At 39.4% G+C, this 16,686-nt stretch overlaps 1 protein-coding gene across 2 annotated transcripts in view; it reads left to right on the top strand.

Moving 5' to 3' along the window:
* The window catches only part of LOC146311513 (glutamate receptor ionotropic, delta-1-like), a 679,669-nt gene that overhangs the window by 639,322 nt on the left and 23,661 nt on the right, over positions 1-16,686 (top strand). For both annotated transcript variants that reach the window (XM_084740789.1, XM_084740790.1), the window contains exons 14-15: positions 9,160-9,355; positions 14,988-15,154. In XM_084740789.1, the coding sequence (XP_084596915.1) occupies positions 9,160-9,355; positions 14,988-15,154 (363 nt within the window). The remainder of the gene's footprint in view (positions 1-9,159; positions 9,356-14,987; positions 15,155-16,686) is intronic.

Below are 16,686 nucleotides of genomic sequence, written 5' to 3'. Positions count from 1 at the left end.
CTCAGAATTCATAGTTCAACACAGTCGGAGATGAAGGTGAAGGAGCCAATCAGATCATCTCAGTGATTGGCTGGTAGTAAGTGTGATCAGGCTTTTGTCAAAACAGTAACTGTTAGTGTTGCTACGGAAACTAAAGATTGATCAAAAAGCGAAACAACAGTCACGCCAACTAATTCAGCGTCAGGTGCACAAACATTTCATAGAGCATTTAAGTCACGTTACGGCTGTAAAATTGTTGCTTCAACCAAGGAACAACTCAGGAACAGAGCAAAACAGTCCTCTGCTTTGTTTTCATGCATCATGACCAGCATTGGAACTCAAGCGGTGATGAAGGAAGATAAAGTTCTTGGTGGGGAGTTGAGAGGATTGTTGGACCATCAAGTTATTATTTGTTCATAGTGCCATCAAGTCTTTGCTGTACATGAGTAAAAAAGACTTTTTTCCTTCCTCACATTTACCTGACGGCCGTCTGCCTGCTGAGGGCTCCGATGATTCACCGAGAAAGTTGAGAACTACGTAGGTTGAGAAATGATGACTCACTTGAGTTGTTGCTTTGCCCTCATTCTCATAACGTCATCAAACTGACAAGAGGAAACAACACAATTCCCATTTTCCTCCATCACACAAAATTATATTTTTGTTGTCCAAAAAGCAACAGAAACCAAGAAAAACTACCTGTTCATTTCAGGTAGAAAAACACATCGACCTCTACTAAAACAGCATTCACCCACATTGAATTTTGCCTTTTACACGTTGCTTTACAATTTAATCTACTACAGATTGAACTGTCCATCAAAACACAATGTTTAATACGTTTAAGGCACAGTCTATACAACTAAGTAAAACGTTGTTTAGATATCACATTTTTTAACAGAGGTTACAAAGTTCTTTACGTCGACATCAGTACAGAAAGAAATAAATGAAAACGTGAAAAAGTGTAGTAAGTTTAGACCGTGTTATTCATAAGACTTTTGGACTTTCCAGTTTTGTCCAAGCCAAAATTACAGATGCGGTCCAGACTAAACAGCTAAACCTTGATCCAGTTGAAGGAGATGTACTCCAGATCAAATTGAACCATGGTTCACTTCATTTCTAGTGTGGGAACTGTTTTGTTTTGGATGGTTTGGATAATAGTACCAATTACAGGAAGTTAAGGCAGGTAATTGTTAGAACCAGAAAAGGGAAAAGAAGCATAAAATGAGCCATGGTTGCACATATGGACAGGAGGACACCCATTGTGTAATCGACATTTGATCAGGCAACTTTTGAAGAGTCAGGGTAACAAAAATTCCAACTTTTCAATTATTTTTCAAGAAAATTAAAGAGAGGACTTGAACCAACCAGTCAGTGTCAAAGTACAGGGAGACACAGCTCGTATAGGTGTGTAGTTGTACATTCAAAAATTACCTGGATCAAAAATGTGAACTGTGGTTCAGACATCCAAGTGTTAAAAGGCCTGAAATCTGGCCTGAAGTGTTTTTTCTCTTGTAGCAACTTAACTTCCTCTTGTTTTAGACACAAATAATTAATTTCTTTAAGATTCATGAAATGAGCTGATTTCTGTTCAAGTTGAAATATTCTTTATGCATTTTCATTTTTCAGTTTTCAAGAGGACGCTTTTATTTTCCGTACACAGATTTGAAAAAGAATCAGCCTGGTCTCACTAAATAGCATGTAAATAATACAGCAAAGTCTTTAGTAATTTCACATGTAATCAGAATGCCTGTTTTGCTTTTTGTGCATCACAAATGTTTTAAACTTTGTTTAATCCAGTTGTACTGAACGCAGGAGTGTTTACCTCCGTGATGTGGGTCGTTCCGGTTGGTGTGAACACTGGACTCCAACTCTGGTCTGGACAGAACATCTGCTCTCTGGTCCACCTTTTTCCTCGATTAATCATTTAAAACTTGTTTCCCCAGTAAAAATTAAAAAAATGGTGAAAAATGTAGATCGGTCATTCTTAAAACCTAAGATGACGTCCTCAAATTTTGTCCACAACCCAAAGATATTCAGTTTACTACAGAGAGGAAACCAATAAATATGTACATTTAAGAAACTAGCATCAACATAGTTGGCGATTAATTTAATAATCACTAATCATTTTTAGCTCTAATTGAATATATATATATATATATGGGTTTACCATTTCTAGACAGTTAGTTTGTTTCAGTTTTCTAGCTGGTCCAGATCACATTTACAGGCAGCTGCACCTTTAGCTGTGAACCTCTCCATAGAGAAGGAAATATCAGGTGATGTAGCATGAAGACGACAAAGTCTCTGTATGAAGAAGGTGTGGTTGATGGGTTGGTCAAACAAACAGAACTTTCACCCAGGAGACTGAGGTTTGTGTCAAATGTAACACCAAAAAAGTCCAGATGTGGTTAAACAAATCTGATCATGTAGCATTACCATGTGTTTTTCTTTTTCTGGATAACGTATCAGGATCAGATCACATTTTAAGACCAGGTGTTTTTTGGCCCCAAACCACAATCTTTTTCTTAACCTAACCAGGCAGTTTAGGTGCTTAAACCAAACCAAACTGTGAGCAATTCACAATGTTAATGACGATGACAGTCATGTGACTCCAGAAAAGAATGAAGGATTGAAAGTGTTTCTGAGCATTTGTTCCTCTGTCCTCAGTTAAAAGTCAAGACTTCTGCTTCCACGCAACCGTCACAGCCATGCTGCGTGATTTGAAACCCACAGTCGTCTCTTTAAATGTGCTGTCTGAGTAGAAAAATAATGCACTCCTCTCAGGGTTGAATGCATGAGTACACTCTTAACACACTCGACAAAAATGCAGGTACATCATCTTGTTTTTGCCTATTTATCTTAAGTATGAATAAAGAATGTTATCTCTTGTTTCCCATCTAAAGGTACAACAACAGGCACTTCATCTGCGCACACTGACGCACCGGCTCCTTCCTCTTCTATCTTTTCTCCTCTGAGAATCAAATCCATGCTGACATTTTCATCAGCAAATCCCTGGCGCGTTACTCCATGAAGGGCGATTCATTCAAGAGAAAATGCTAAGTGCAAGACTTTGCTTTTACAGACATTCAGTGAATGCTGAAGTGTAGATTTGCATATGATGTAGACTTCTTTAAAGCCCCCTCTTCCGCCTTTTGACTGACTACTGTCTACTCTGGCTGCTGTTGCTTTTCTCTGTGTGAAGCCTGCTGATACTACACCAGAACACACACACACACACACACACACACACACACAGAAAGATGAAGGAAAATGTTCTCGTCTGCAGTCGAGCTGTTGTACTTCTGAAAGACTGTTAACATCTTTATCACACAAATGGAAGCGTTCATGAATCAACATGTCAGACTGCAGCCTATCCTCATTCCCAGGTTGACAAATTCTGACCTTTTTGGTGTCTCATACAGACACACAAGCAACCCATTAGAGGCTGCAGAAGATGCACTGGGCTTTCACATGACTAGTGTCACATGACAAACTGATTAAAGGCAATAAGAGCAAAAATGGTGATGAATATTACCAAAACATGACAGCATTTTTGAGGACACACATGTAATTGCGACGCATGCGTTTTGCTCAGGTAGGCAGTGTGTCCTGAGTGTGTCGGTGTGAACCGTTCATACTGAAGAAGTTCTGTTTTGGTACCAGGGTTGGGCAACTTACTTTTAAAATCTAACAGTACACGTTACTAGTTACTAGGTAAAAGTAAAAAGTTACTTTACAGTATTCAGTCCTTCCAGGAAGTTGCAGTCACAATCAATTTCCATTAATTCTGCACGGCCTTGCAGTTTTGTCCAGTCGCTGCAACTTTTCTGCAAACTTTACCAATTGGAGTTTCCTGTGAGCTCCACCAATCATAGCATCCCCCCATGCAAACATTATAAACCAACTCAATTTTATTATTTACTATATTTTTGTATTTATTTTATTTTGGGTACTGAACAAAAACTTGGGGAATACAAGGTTTGTTATAGTTTTTAACATTTATCGATGCATTTATCTTGAGCTCCAAAGAATTTCATTTCTTTGTGGCATATCCCCCAAGTGTACTTCTTCATTTATAATTAATGAGGTAGATATTGTAATCCTGAACCTTTTTGGTGAGGTTACTGAGAACACTCAGCGCAGAGTGTGCCCCTAACATTTTGGACTAGAAAAGTCACTGTGAAATTAGGCATTTTAGGCCACAACAATCACAAAAAAAAAAAAAAAAAAAAAAAAAATCCTGCAGGAACTGAATTTTGTCTATGCAGAGTAAGGTATTATACTTTTCACCAAAATAACCACAGAAGTAAAATGTAATGTTTCATAGTGGTATCATCACATATGCCGTTGTATTGCAACACTTGCAGTAAAAAGACGTTCCAGTCATTCCTGTCCACCCAGTGTGCACCACAAGTGTATCATTCACAGTTTTGCTTGCACGTCTCACGTAACAGATCACGTCTCTGCTGTGTGTCACAGGTCTGATTGTGACCTGAGGCATTTTCTTAGGCTTACAGTTGACTTATTTGACAATACATGTGCAAATATGAGGCTGATGCCCCATAAAGAGGCACAGAATAAAGATATTAATCACCATTTTGCAACTCAGGTCGATCATGCTGGTGGTTCATGCTAGTAACTGTCATTTTTGTGCAGTTCTGTATGTTAATGTTAAAAGTGTTTATAAATGTTACATTAATGCATTACCCTCAACACTGTATAGTTCTTGTGTCATCTTTTACATGTTTCTTACCCTTCATAGTTTTGCGCAAGATCCTGGTGTTATTTGTCAGGATCTGTGTGAGGTATAAAAAAAAAAACCTAACTGAAGGACTGTACTTAGATACAGTTTTTTTCAAGAACAGCCACTTTACGTGACCACTTTAGTGTGACCTGATGCTTTTCAAGCTCTAGTGTTTCCTCTTTTCGTTCAGTTCATTTGAAACAGTGTTATTTGATCTCAAGTGGTCCCAAATAACAGCAGGCCTGAAAAAAAAAAAAAAACACCACGTCCACACTGTCTGCAGAGAGAAAAAAATAGAAACGGGCAGAAGAACAGAGAACATGAGGCGGGAGGAAATACAGATAAAACAAAACAGATCTGAAAACTTTGTCCGTACAAACAAGAAATACAGTAGAAATCTATTTATTATTCACTGCAGAGTTTTCAAGACAGGAGCGTGTTTGTTTATTCTGGAGGAGAGCTGTGCTGTAGTTTAGTTTATTTCACTGAATCAGATACAAGCAATGACCCCACAAAACACAAGGGATTGTGGGTAGAGGGGAGTGTGTTGGGAAAATTGAGCAGAACACAGTAGTTGAGAACAAATGTCCGCATTTCCAGGCCCTTGTCATTGTATTCTGAGGTCAGTGTACATCAGAATAAATTTAATGAAAGAGTAGCCCCTATTAAGTCTAACACATATATGTAATAGCCTTTTTTTTTTGAGCTTCTGTTGCAGTTTATCATAGAGAACCAGTATTAAATGGATTCCAAGAAATACAGATAAATGTATAAAACTAATATTTATTGAAGAAAAGGTCCAAAAACAAAAACATAATTAAAGATACAAACCCGTTTTGTAAATGTCCTCCTGCAAAGAAATCCAAAGTTAATTCCAGATAAATAAATTGCCCATCTGCTGATGATGCTTCGTGAATTATGATGTTGAATTGTACAGTTGCCCTCGAGGGACACAAAGCGGCTCCAACTGCTTCATCCATACATCTGCTTCCTGCAAAATCCAATTAGACTTCGTCTGTAACCTCCACCAGCGCTGCGATTCTGTAATTAAAACCGCAGCGTTATTAACGTTCCGGTCGGCATCGTCCTGACAGCAGCCCGACTGCGTTCGTTCAGTCTGCACGACAAGACAGGAATTAATATCAACATTAAGAGAAAATCCAATTCCAACACAACAAACACGAGTCATCGTGTGAGTGATTCACATGAATGAAGCTTCAGAGAGCAGCAGAGAAAAAGACTCCCAATGGCCACATTCAAAAAGACTTCCAGGTAAACATCTGTTACTGTAACATTCAGTGAAATCCCACCAATAATAACCTTCATGAGGCACTTTAATAAGGCATGAATTATACATAGAAACTAGTAAAAGAATAAAACTGTGTACACAATAAAATCATTTAATGGCCATAAAACATGGGTTTAAAAACTCAAATATTTCTCTGCAATATTACACATTTACGAGCACATAAGCACCACTGAAAGGTCCTGATAGAGAAGCGGCAGGTTTGAAAACTCCTTAGTCCAAAGCTAAAATAGCCTAGCCTGTATTTGGATAAAGAAACATTTTTTATACCTCACCTGTTAATATTTGGACAACATGACACTTTTTAATGCAGGCCTCAATTTGACCTGAACTTTTTAGACGAACACAAAAGAATCCTGACATTTAAAGAGCGACTTCAGAGCAGCTGAAAATCTTGTGTTTGCTGACCTCAAGTGTTTTAACCTCTGACCTCACTGCAGTGATGTACAACCTAAAATATTTAAGATAGGCCCACACACCATGGTTTGATTATAGAACCACCATTTTCCTCCCAGCTAATTTATTTAGATGTAAATGGCTGAATTTCACAAAATCAAGAGTGAAATTTTGGGTCTTTTGGGACACTACTAGGCACAATTACATAATCAGTTTAGATAAATAAAGTAAATTACAAAAATGAAACCTGTAAAGTGAAAAAAGTACCAATAAAGTGAATAAGAAGCTCCAAAATCACAGCTGAAACAGGAAGTGAGATGTGTTGAGGACCAAAGAGTGATCAGGACTGACTTAACATGTGGTTCACTGTTCAGCATGTTAATGCCTTCACGTCCACTCATGCTAACAAACTATACATCATAATGACAAATGAGACATGATGCATTAATGCAGCAGATGTTTGCCTGCCTGCTGTTTGGACACACTGATGGGACACGTCAGGTAGTCTTGTTTTGTCAGTGGGAGGTCCCTTTCCAACTGGAGGTTCTGGCTCAATGAAGACTTCAACATGAGGCTCAGTTTAAAGAGTTTGTTGTTGTGTCCTTCCAACTCTTTTGGCTCAGAGTGAAAAATCTCTACAGCTACTGGACAGATCAAATATGGTTCAGACAAGTTTTAATTTTAGCTTCTGTGTGTGTCCACAGGCATCAACAGCTTGTTTTCACAAGTCCATATCAACAACAAAAACAGATCGAACTAAAACTCTTAACTCTAAAAAATATTCAACATATTTGGAGTGTATACCATTTTTATTTTGGACCAAATCATGCCAGAAATATACACTAGGTTTTCACCTTATCCTCCTGTATTTTACAATACCCACAATACTGGACTGCACATAAACCAAAAAAGTACAAACACGTTACATGACACTTATTTTCAGTTTTACCCACATCGCTTTTTTCCTCCAAAATCTTGTGGTACTGTGCTTAAATTGCCCAAATACTGTAATACAACACAGTGGTTCCACCCAAGAGTCGAAACTGAATCGACTCAAATCCTGCAAACAGAAACCGAACCCATCATCATTAGGAGAATCACCATTTTAATACTCAATCGAAAATCAATAAAAATGAGATTTTGATTTTAATAATTAAAATGAAAACTCTTCTTTTCTCTCTCCACCTCAGCCTACTCGTACATGTCCAAAGAAGAACCATCTAAAGAAAACACACTATCCACAGGGCAAAACCCCAAATATCACGTTTAACATCATGTAACATACATTATATGACTTAAGGCTAGATGCACCTGTGGCTGGTACTCTCCAAGAGTCATATATGTTGTTTTGGGAGTCACTAGTCCTCAACCTAGTCTGTTGTTTAGGTATGAGGACGTGCCACATAAACCATACATACAGAAAAAATATAATTTCTGAAGTTTGGCAGAACTTTTGTGTTACTTGTAGTCGTACATGTATCCAAGCTGTTAACATACGTTGTTGACAGTTAATAAAGATCATAATTCATACTGTACATCTAGGCTTCATGATGCTGTTTGTAAAATGAATGTTTAATCAGTAGGAGTGTGTATCAAATAAATCTTTTTCATTTCATCTTTGATTTGTTTATTTGAAAGTCAATATTCTGCCTGGTGCTTGTTTTGATGAAATTCTAAATGTGTTGTTCTTTCATATTAAAAACGAAACTCCGGGTTGTTCAAATATCTCTCGGCAGTTGGAAAAACTAATCAGTCAGTCTCGTGGGTGTCGCTGATTAGAACTCTTCTCCCTCATCTTCAGTTTCTGCGGGCTTCAAGTCTCAACAGTCTTTAAAAACAGTGTCTTTCAAAACAAGCTGTGACCCGAAATCAGTTTACTGTCATGTCTGTAAATGTGTTTGCTGTCAGTTTACAAAACCTTCAAATCAAATCAGTTTTCAGCCTGTTTTAAAAAGTACCACTCTGCAGTTACACATACTGGTGCAGTGGCTATTAAGAGCAGGCTGATTGTTTGGGTCTCTGGAAGTCCTCTGTGCAGCATGAGGACCACTGCTCCCCCTTTAGTCCTCAGCAGTACACCTGCCAAGTGTGAAGCAGATCTGATAAATTGTTCTTGAGATATGCAAAGGACAAACATACAAATGGACAGATAATCCTTCCTACAGTGCCACCTACAGGCCAAATGGCACAAAATCTGTGTTAGTCACTCAGACATCTTATTTACATATGTCCACTAAATGTGGTTGCAATAGTGCAAAGTGTTAATTTGACATTCTTTATAATATTAGCCCCACAGATTTTTTTCAGAATTGAGGACCAGCTGTAGCAAAACTGTCTGGAACATCAAACATCTGGAAAAGTATTTTTTTCTGTCTTGGTCCAGAGACGTTCCGGACCATATTCAAAATGTAGAACATTGCAGTGGTCAGTAAGGTTGTGCAGAGGAACAGTGGCCGAAATGAGCAACAAATTAAAATCAGTTCTGGAGCTTCTGATGCTGGCTCGGAGGTAGCCCAGTCACAGTGGCTGAGTCCTGGCCAAATCTAGACCAGAACACAGCAGGGTGCACTAGCACTCAGCCACAGTTGCTTTGATGTGTGAACACGTGAGTGGGTGAAGACGCCAAAAATAGAAAAACTGATATAAACTTGATTTACAGTTGAAAGTTCAACTTGTTACTTCGATGAATGCTGGGACAGGCAACAGCTCCTCACCTGTGTTTCTGTGTCATGTCCTCCAGGTCTTTCCAGGACTTGGCGCGGCAGATTGACGTGGACTACGGCACAGTGAGGGACTCGGCGGTCTACGACTACTTCATGAACAAAGGCACCAACCCTCTGGAGCAGGACAGCACCTATGCAGAGCTGTGGAGGACCATCAGCAAGAACAACGGCATGGACTACTCTGTGTCCAGCCCGTCTGAGGGCATACGCAAGGTAAGAGTGAGTGTGCATACAAATGTTTCTGAAGGTCACTGGTTCCTATTGAAGATGTAAATCTTTAAAACACCTCACAAACATGATAGGTGCTCATTGAAGGTTTTTAATCAAACAGAGAGAAGGAGATCATGCATTTGTTGGGTACTATTTTCAGCAGTGGATTAATCCATGTTTGTTGCTGTAGTGAGTATTTGTGGCAGCAGGACGGCATGTGTGGGAGCTACGGCAACACTGATGTCTTTTTAACAGTTAATGAAGAACAGTGGAGCTCTATATACATTTTCTTTTGATTTCCTTCCCTATATATACTGTTTTTACACCAAAATTATCACACATGCAGCTAAACTCACTTAAAATAATTGATCAACTTCCTTTCCCATTGCCAGTAGAAGAGTGTCCCCCTCTGTTTTCTTTTTGGACAAGTCAAACTGAGTCAAGCCGAGAAGTGAATCTGCATGAAAAAAGAGCAAAACAGTTTCAGAAGTTACCAACAGAAGCGATAGGCTTTCATTGCCGGAGCTGGAGTAAATAAATACTACTGCAGAGTCATGTGATTCTGGAGTGAATGCTGTTTGTAACCTTTCTCTTTGAAGACAAGAGCCAGACGTTAGTGAGTGTTAGTGAGTCCAGTGTAAAAGCAGCTATAGACAGTATTGTTGCAGCTTAAAACGCCAGATGTCATGGCAGCTTCTCTGAAATAATTGTGATGCATATTGTGATAATTTCAGTTGTGAAAATTGTAGAAAAGTAATGATTTCTTTTGTGAGGTTTTTTGTGTGATTCATTAAAAATCAAGCTCAGTCTAAACAGCAAGCACAAAATTTTAAAATCTTGTGTTCTTTTCAGGACCTGTGGCAAAATAAACCAAATAAAAAAAACAAATAAATTGTAAATAATAAAAGACTAAGCAGGTCATTGAGACGTACATGTATGATGTTTGCGTGGGGGGATTGCTATGATCGGTAGAACTCGCAGGAAGCTACATCAGTTGGTCAAACTTGCAGAAAAGTTGTGGTGATTGGACAACTCAAGGATTTAGCATTAGCTCACATTAGTTAGCTACACTCATAAAGTCTGCTTGTGAGTTGTCTTTTCAGCTGACAAAATCCACCGTCATCTGCTAGAAATAAGGATCTGCTTTTGTTTACGTGTCTAAGGAATTACAGACCATTTCTCCCAATTTTGATGTGAAATCTGCTACCGCTATCACCAGAAACTACATAAACACAATGCAAGAATGGAAAGTTTGGCAGGCTTTGCAACAGTAACTAAGGAAGGCGGGGCTTAATGAAAGGTGATTCTCCTTCATTGTGTCTAAAAATTAAACCCAGAGGACAGTCAGTGAACAAACAGACATCCTGAAAGGAAAAAAGAAAACAAATGTGCTGTTGTTGCAGTATCTGCTTGCAGCTTTAACAACACACACACACACACACACACACTCTCTGTATCATGTTTGAATTGTGCCGTGTGTGAGTTAATGAAGCGGCCAGTCAATCGGGAGTCTGTGATGTGAAGTGTGAAGGAGAACTGTGTTTGCAGGACACACACTCTATATGATTCATATGTCTTAATTTCAAAGGCACCACCAGGTCTAGTGTGTATACATGACACACACACATTAAGCTGTATTATCAGTAATTGTAGACACACACACTCCTGTTTTATTCACAGCAGGCAAACACACAGCGACACTCCTCTGTTTACCCATTACTTAATTGCAACAGCAGTTCCACAATACACCAATTAGTGAGGCAGTGTCGCAGTGTGCGTGTGTGTTTGTGTGAGTGAAAAGAGAAGTCGTGATTCGCTGCTGTACATTATTATACCCATAGATCTCCCAAAAAGCCGATGACAAATTAGCTTCGGAGACAAATCGGCTCTGAGCACATCCATTATTCAGCCATTTGCATGATAAACATCCCCCCCCATCTTCTTTGACGCTTCCTCCCCGCAGTAACCCCAAACAGTTACACACACGCTCACACACACACACACACACACACACGCTCACACACACTTTAATCAGTTTTATTGCCATTGTCGAATGCTTTCCAATACAGAGCCGCTCGGCTGCCCCCAGTCCTCCCACACGCTGGCAGAGAGAAACAAAGTGAAACAAACGTCCTCTCAGGCTGCACAGAGAGACGACACGTTCACTGTTACTGCTCCGATTGTGAACTCACAAGTTTCATCTTCATCACTGAGAACAAAAAATCACTCAGAGACTTCATCACCTGAAGACTGAAACTGTTCCCAGTCTCAGAGTGATCAGTATTGATTCCAGAGACACATGTGCTACAGCGACTGAGAGGGCTGCTGCACCAGATTGATGATCACAATCATGATGATGTGACATTTATTGAGGTCTGTACCAAAGAAACTTGTTTTCAGGTCAGCTCATCTCTGCACCTCTAATCTCATTATAATGCTGTTTTCTCACATTTTTCCTTTTTCAAACATTGTAATTTTGTTCTCGTTCACTTGGTCATATTGCGATTTTATTGCAATTGCGATTAATTCTGCAGCCCTCTGCACACTGCAAAAACAACACAAGTCACTTTTATCCTGACTTGCTCTGACATCAGGCACTCGCAGGCAATGATAACTTCATGAGATCGAGGCGGCTGCAGTTTTTACAGACAGTCACCGCAGTTGCTCTTCACCGGCTGCAATCTTCTGGCTTTGATGAGCTGACAGGCTCTGATTGGCTCTTATGTTTGATAACAAACACGTCATGTTGTATAGGATACTGAGTATCTTTCTGAGTAATTGTAATATTTAACACTAGATATATCAGTCTGATGTTGTGCAATTAAGTTTTAATCTGTTAACGAGCAGATATTTTGTGGCTGAACATAACATACATACATACATATATGACTCAAATGTAGAGTTATGAAGTGTTTTATAAGGCATGTGACAGTAAGAAGATCTCTTCTGTTCCAACAGTCAGTGATCAAGAACAGACTTTATTTCTTCAGCTATGACCATGTTCTGCAGACTACAGGTGATCTAACAGGATGTTAGTGTCTCTTCTCATTTATTCTCTGAAGTCTGTTGGAAATTGATCAACTTGACTGCAGCTTTTTGTCTCCGCCTCCTGCTGCGGCCACCTGATCTTGTGTACTTTGAGGCGAGGCTCAGTTAATCTCTGATGAGACTCGAACATGTTTTAATGGGAGATTGACCTTGCAGCAGGACTTCTACTGTACATGTAAGATAAGTTGATTCCACTAAATTATTGTATGGTGTTTCATGGTGAGATGAACAGCCATAATGTTTCCTTTGACGCAGACTCAGTGAACAGGAGTAGATGTTTCAGTTAGATCTGGGCTTTCTCTGTGTCTCCTTTGTGGTTTGTGTCCATGTTTGTCCTCCTTTGATTCTCAAAAACCTTTTTTGCTGAACGCTGCTCTGCTCTCAGCATCACAGCGTGTTGCCACATAGCTCAGTATCTTCACCCGGCTCTGCAAACACTGCACAGCTTTTACTCCGAGTGTAACCTGGAGAGGAAAAACAGAGCCTGTACTCAGCTGACGATGAGAGTAAACACACAGAGAGAGAGGCTAACAGCCGCAGCTACAATCAGAGCATCAAAGAGATGTGATGTGGTGATTATATTTTAACAGCATGAGAGGATCTGAAGTCTCCCTGTTACTGTGCATGAGGAGAGAGGAGAGGTGTACAAACACTTTGTATTCACACACACAGGAACAATTAGCAGTGACAGCGAACAGGTTGAAGTGAAAGCTGCTGCAGGAGCTCTGCTGACACAGTGAAAACACCCACATCCTCATCTACTCACTCTGCACCCTGCTGCTACTGCTTTTATATGTGCGTTATCATCTCCTCCTCCTCACTCAGCCAAGAGGAGGACGCACCTCCTCTGAATATCAAGACAGTCTTATAGAAAGTCACACCGGCTTGTATAAAATTACAGCAGGACATTTTAAAGTACCTTGAACAAGTGTTTGTAAAATGACACTTTTATAGACAAAGTTATGAGTTTTAGATACAAAATGAAGGACATTTCATGGTCATCTTGTGTTTATTAGACCTGCTGTGAGAAGAGAGTCCTGGTGGTTTGGTTCTGAGGCTGGTCAATATTTTTAAATTGTAATTAATGTTTACTTTTATAAGTTTCCCATTCATGAGAACTGGGACAAATCAAATCATGTTCTACCAAAAAAAAATAAAATAAAAAATGATTACTACTAACACTCTAATTCCTATGATTTTGTGAAAATGTATTCTTTAAGGATTTATATATTTATATATTTATATTTCTAAACTTGCTCTGTGTCAGAAAACAGCCTCGTCTCAAACGAGAATACACAACTTCAGACTCTTTAAAAATACGTTCAAAGCTTTAAAATGTAATTCTAACAATACCTACTGATAAGAGGTGTAATATTATTATAATCATCTTTGTTTTAAAATAAATTGTTTATGAAAATGTTGGCCCTTTAAAGTGGTGTCTCAGATTTCTGTCAACAAAAACATGATTTAATGAACCCCAAGGACCCCTGTCTCACTTCCTGGTATAAAAAAGGCAGGAATACTGCTCAAGCACTGGTAAACTTTCTATTTTTAGACCAATTCATTCAATAATATTTCTACCAGATGTGTCTCAACCATCACATGTCGACTCTGTAGTCCTTCTAAATCAAAGTTAAATAAGAACTGCTGTGAAATAAAAAACATGAGCATTTGAAGTTTTTTTTTTTTCTGCAACAACATATCTGATGTTCTCTGACAGCTTTACATAAAAAGGCATAAAGGTCTACATATTAAACACATACACATTAATATCAGATAACATGCAGAGCACTCATAAAAATAATAATAAAAATTAACAAAAATTGTTGCACTTAATTGTTAATTGTCTGTTGACTGACTAATGTATTCATCAACTATTAGTTTTAGGTTTCTTATACTTGTTGTATACAGAGAGGACAGAACACGACGTCTGAGCTCAGTGAAATTGAAACTGAGGTTCATTTTTTTGTTTTGCTGTCCTAGGATCACTTAAAGAATATACTTTTTACTAAAATGTTCTTTATTTATGTTGATTTCTTTGGCTGGTTGAGTGACACTTGAGTTGTGCTTTAAAAAGGGAACAATTCTGTAGCAGATTTTATTTGTCACGCCTGGGAGAGGAGGCAGAATATTCTGTAGAGGACTGAGCTGGAAAATGGACTGAAATGGCTAAACTAAAAGGAAATTGTTTGAACAGTTTAACTGTATTTTTTGGTGTCTCGTAAACCCCTGAGGGTCGAGCACTTTGTGTGCATGACAGGAAAATAGAAGAAAATCAATCAGTCAGTCTCCAATCCATCAGCCCACAGCTACAAGTGAACAACAAGTTGCTCTGTTTTGGTTTCCCGTCAGAAGAGCCGCTCTGACTGGCAGCCAGACTGCAGGAGACTAAAATTAGAGCTGATTGGCCGGTTTCAAAACGAGTCCAGAGATTCCATAGAAACTAGATTTTGCTACCAAAATGTGGCGAGGTGTTTTTACGGTCAGCGAGTCTGGAAAGTGATAAGCAAACACCAACTTGTAAACAAGCTGTGACTGAAGCGGTCCTGTAATGTGGGTTCTGTTTTTCCTCTGTCTGTCTCTGCAGGCGAAGAAGAGTCCCTACGCCTTCCTGTGGGACATGGCGGTGCTGGAGTATGCCGCCCTGACGGATGACGACTGTACCATCACCGTGTCGGGGAACAGCATGAGCAGCAAAGGCTACGGCATCGCCATGCAGCACGGCAGCCCCTACAGAGACCTCTTCTCTCAGAAGTAAGTGACTCCACAGTCAGAGAGCAGGACAGGAAATGAGTGCAGAGGCTCTGTAGCTGCCACACACATTACTACACAAAATACAGACCGGAACTTCATCATGCAAGGGTGCTAGTGACATTTTTAAAAGTGCGGCTAACAAAAATGCAGCTGTTTGAATCCAAAACTCCTTTCACACATGCAGTCTGTCCCTGAAATGTTCAGGAGCAATTCCTGCATGGGCTCCTGTGTGAATGGATCGAAGTTCAGGGAATTCTGTTCCAGCTATTTTCCTCCTCAAGGCTTCGTAACATAGCAGGGAAGATGTCGCTGTGGCTGTGTTATGAATGGAAGGAGTAAGATGGTGAGAGTGAGCCTGTAAAGACTTACCTCCCTCTGATGAAAGATGCTTTCACATGCTGAACTAAGTCAGGTCAGCAGGTTAATGTCAGTGTCTGTGCTGAATGTGGTCACATGTTGCATATAACTGGAATTGTACATGAATAAAATGTTGAAAAATAGTTTAACTAACTAGTATTTCTGGTGTTGACCAGTGAGGGGGCTGAGGTTTAATTATGTAATTGACTAATCGCACGCATCCCACTCCCTCCAGGACTGTGCAGGCTGATTTCATGACAGCTTTTGTAAAGAACTGTGGTGCATGTTGCAGTATTTTTAGCTGTATTTTGCAATGAAATCACAGGAGCAATTGATAATAGCAAAACAAAAGTTGCGATTCTGTTTTTTGTGTGCATGTGTGCGTGATTGAAATGGAGGACTGCTGTGATTGGTGGAACTCACAGGTGATTGGTCACCTAGAAAAGCTGCAGTTATTGGACAAAATCGCAAGGCTGTGCAGAATTCATGGTTGATTGGTTGAATGAATTTATGTTGACTGTAGAGATCCCAAGGGAATGTTATTGTTTTACTGATGAGAGGAAACAAATAAGAGCTGTTAATTAACCTAAATGCACTTATTTTGTCTCATTTATGAAGCAGGCTAAAATGTTGTGGATTATTTTCCGGCTTAGAGAAAATAAAAACAATTTAACTCAGCCTAAATGCATTTATTTCTCATTTATAAAGTATTAAACTTGTATATGTTTTCAATAATATGGATCAAGATAATTTGAGAAGCTGCCCACTTGTGCTCAGATCATCAGAATGCATGTTAAATCCAGGCGTAGTCAAACACATGAGCACTGGGACGTGACGTGGCCTGAAGGTCTGAGTGTTTCATTGTTTCAGCTGTAATGGACAGTCAGAGGTAGAAAATGTGAACGCAGTCAGAGAGCCTCAGTTCTGCTCTGTCAGATCAGGTTTTTTTTGTTGTTGTCAGCTGGTTTCATTGTGCAGTGAAACAAAGCCTGACGTGGAGTTAATGATGAAGCTCGGAGGCTTTTGCCGGGAGTTTGATACTCTTTGTTGACATTAAGTCTTCATTATCAGCCTGTAAATCCTGAGACTGTCTGAGGCGATTACAACAGGCTGCTCTTAAATTAGGACACTTTGACTGTCGGATGAAAAGTGTCACGCTGACTTATTCCAAAGTT

The sequence above is a fragment of the Lutjanus erythropterus genome, chromosome 17, assembly GCF_056507025.1.
Source record: "Lutjanus erythropterus isolate fLutEry1 chromosome 17, fLutEry1.hap2, whole genome shotgun sequence".
Taxonomy (NCBI): domain Eukaryota; kingdom Metazoa; phylum Chordata; class Actinopteri; order Lutjaniformes; family Lutjanidae; genus Lutjanus; species Lutjanus erythropterus.
This window is presented reverse-complemented; position numbering and strand designations above follow the sequence as displayed.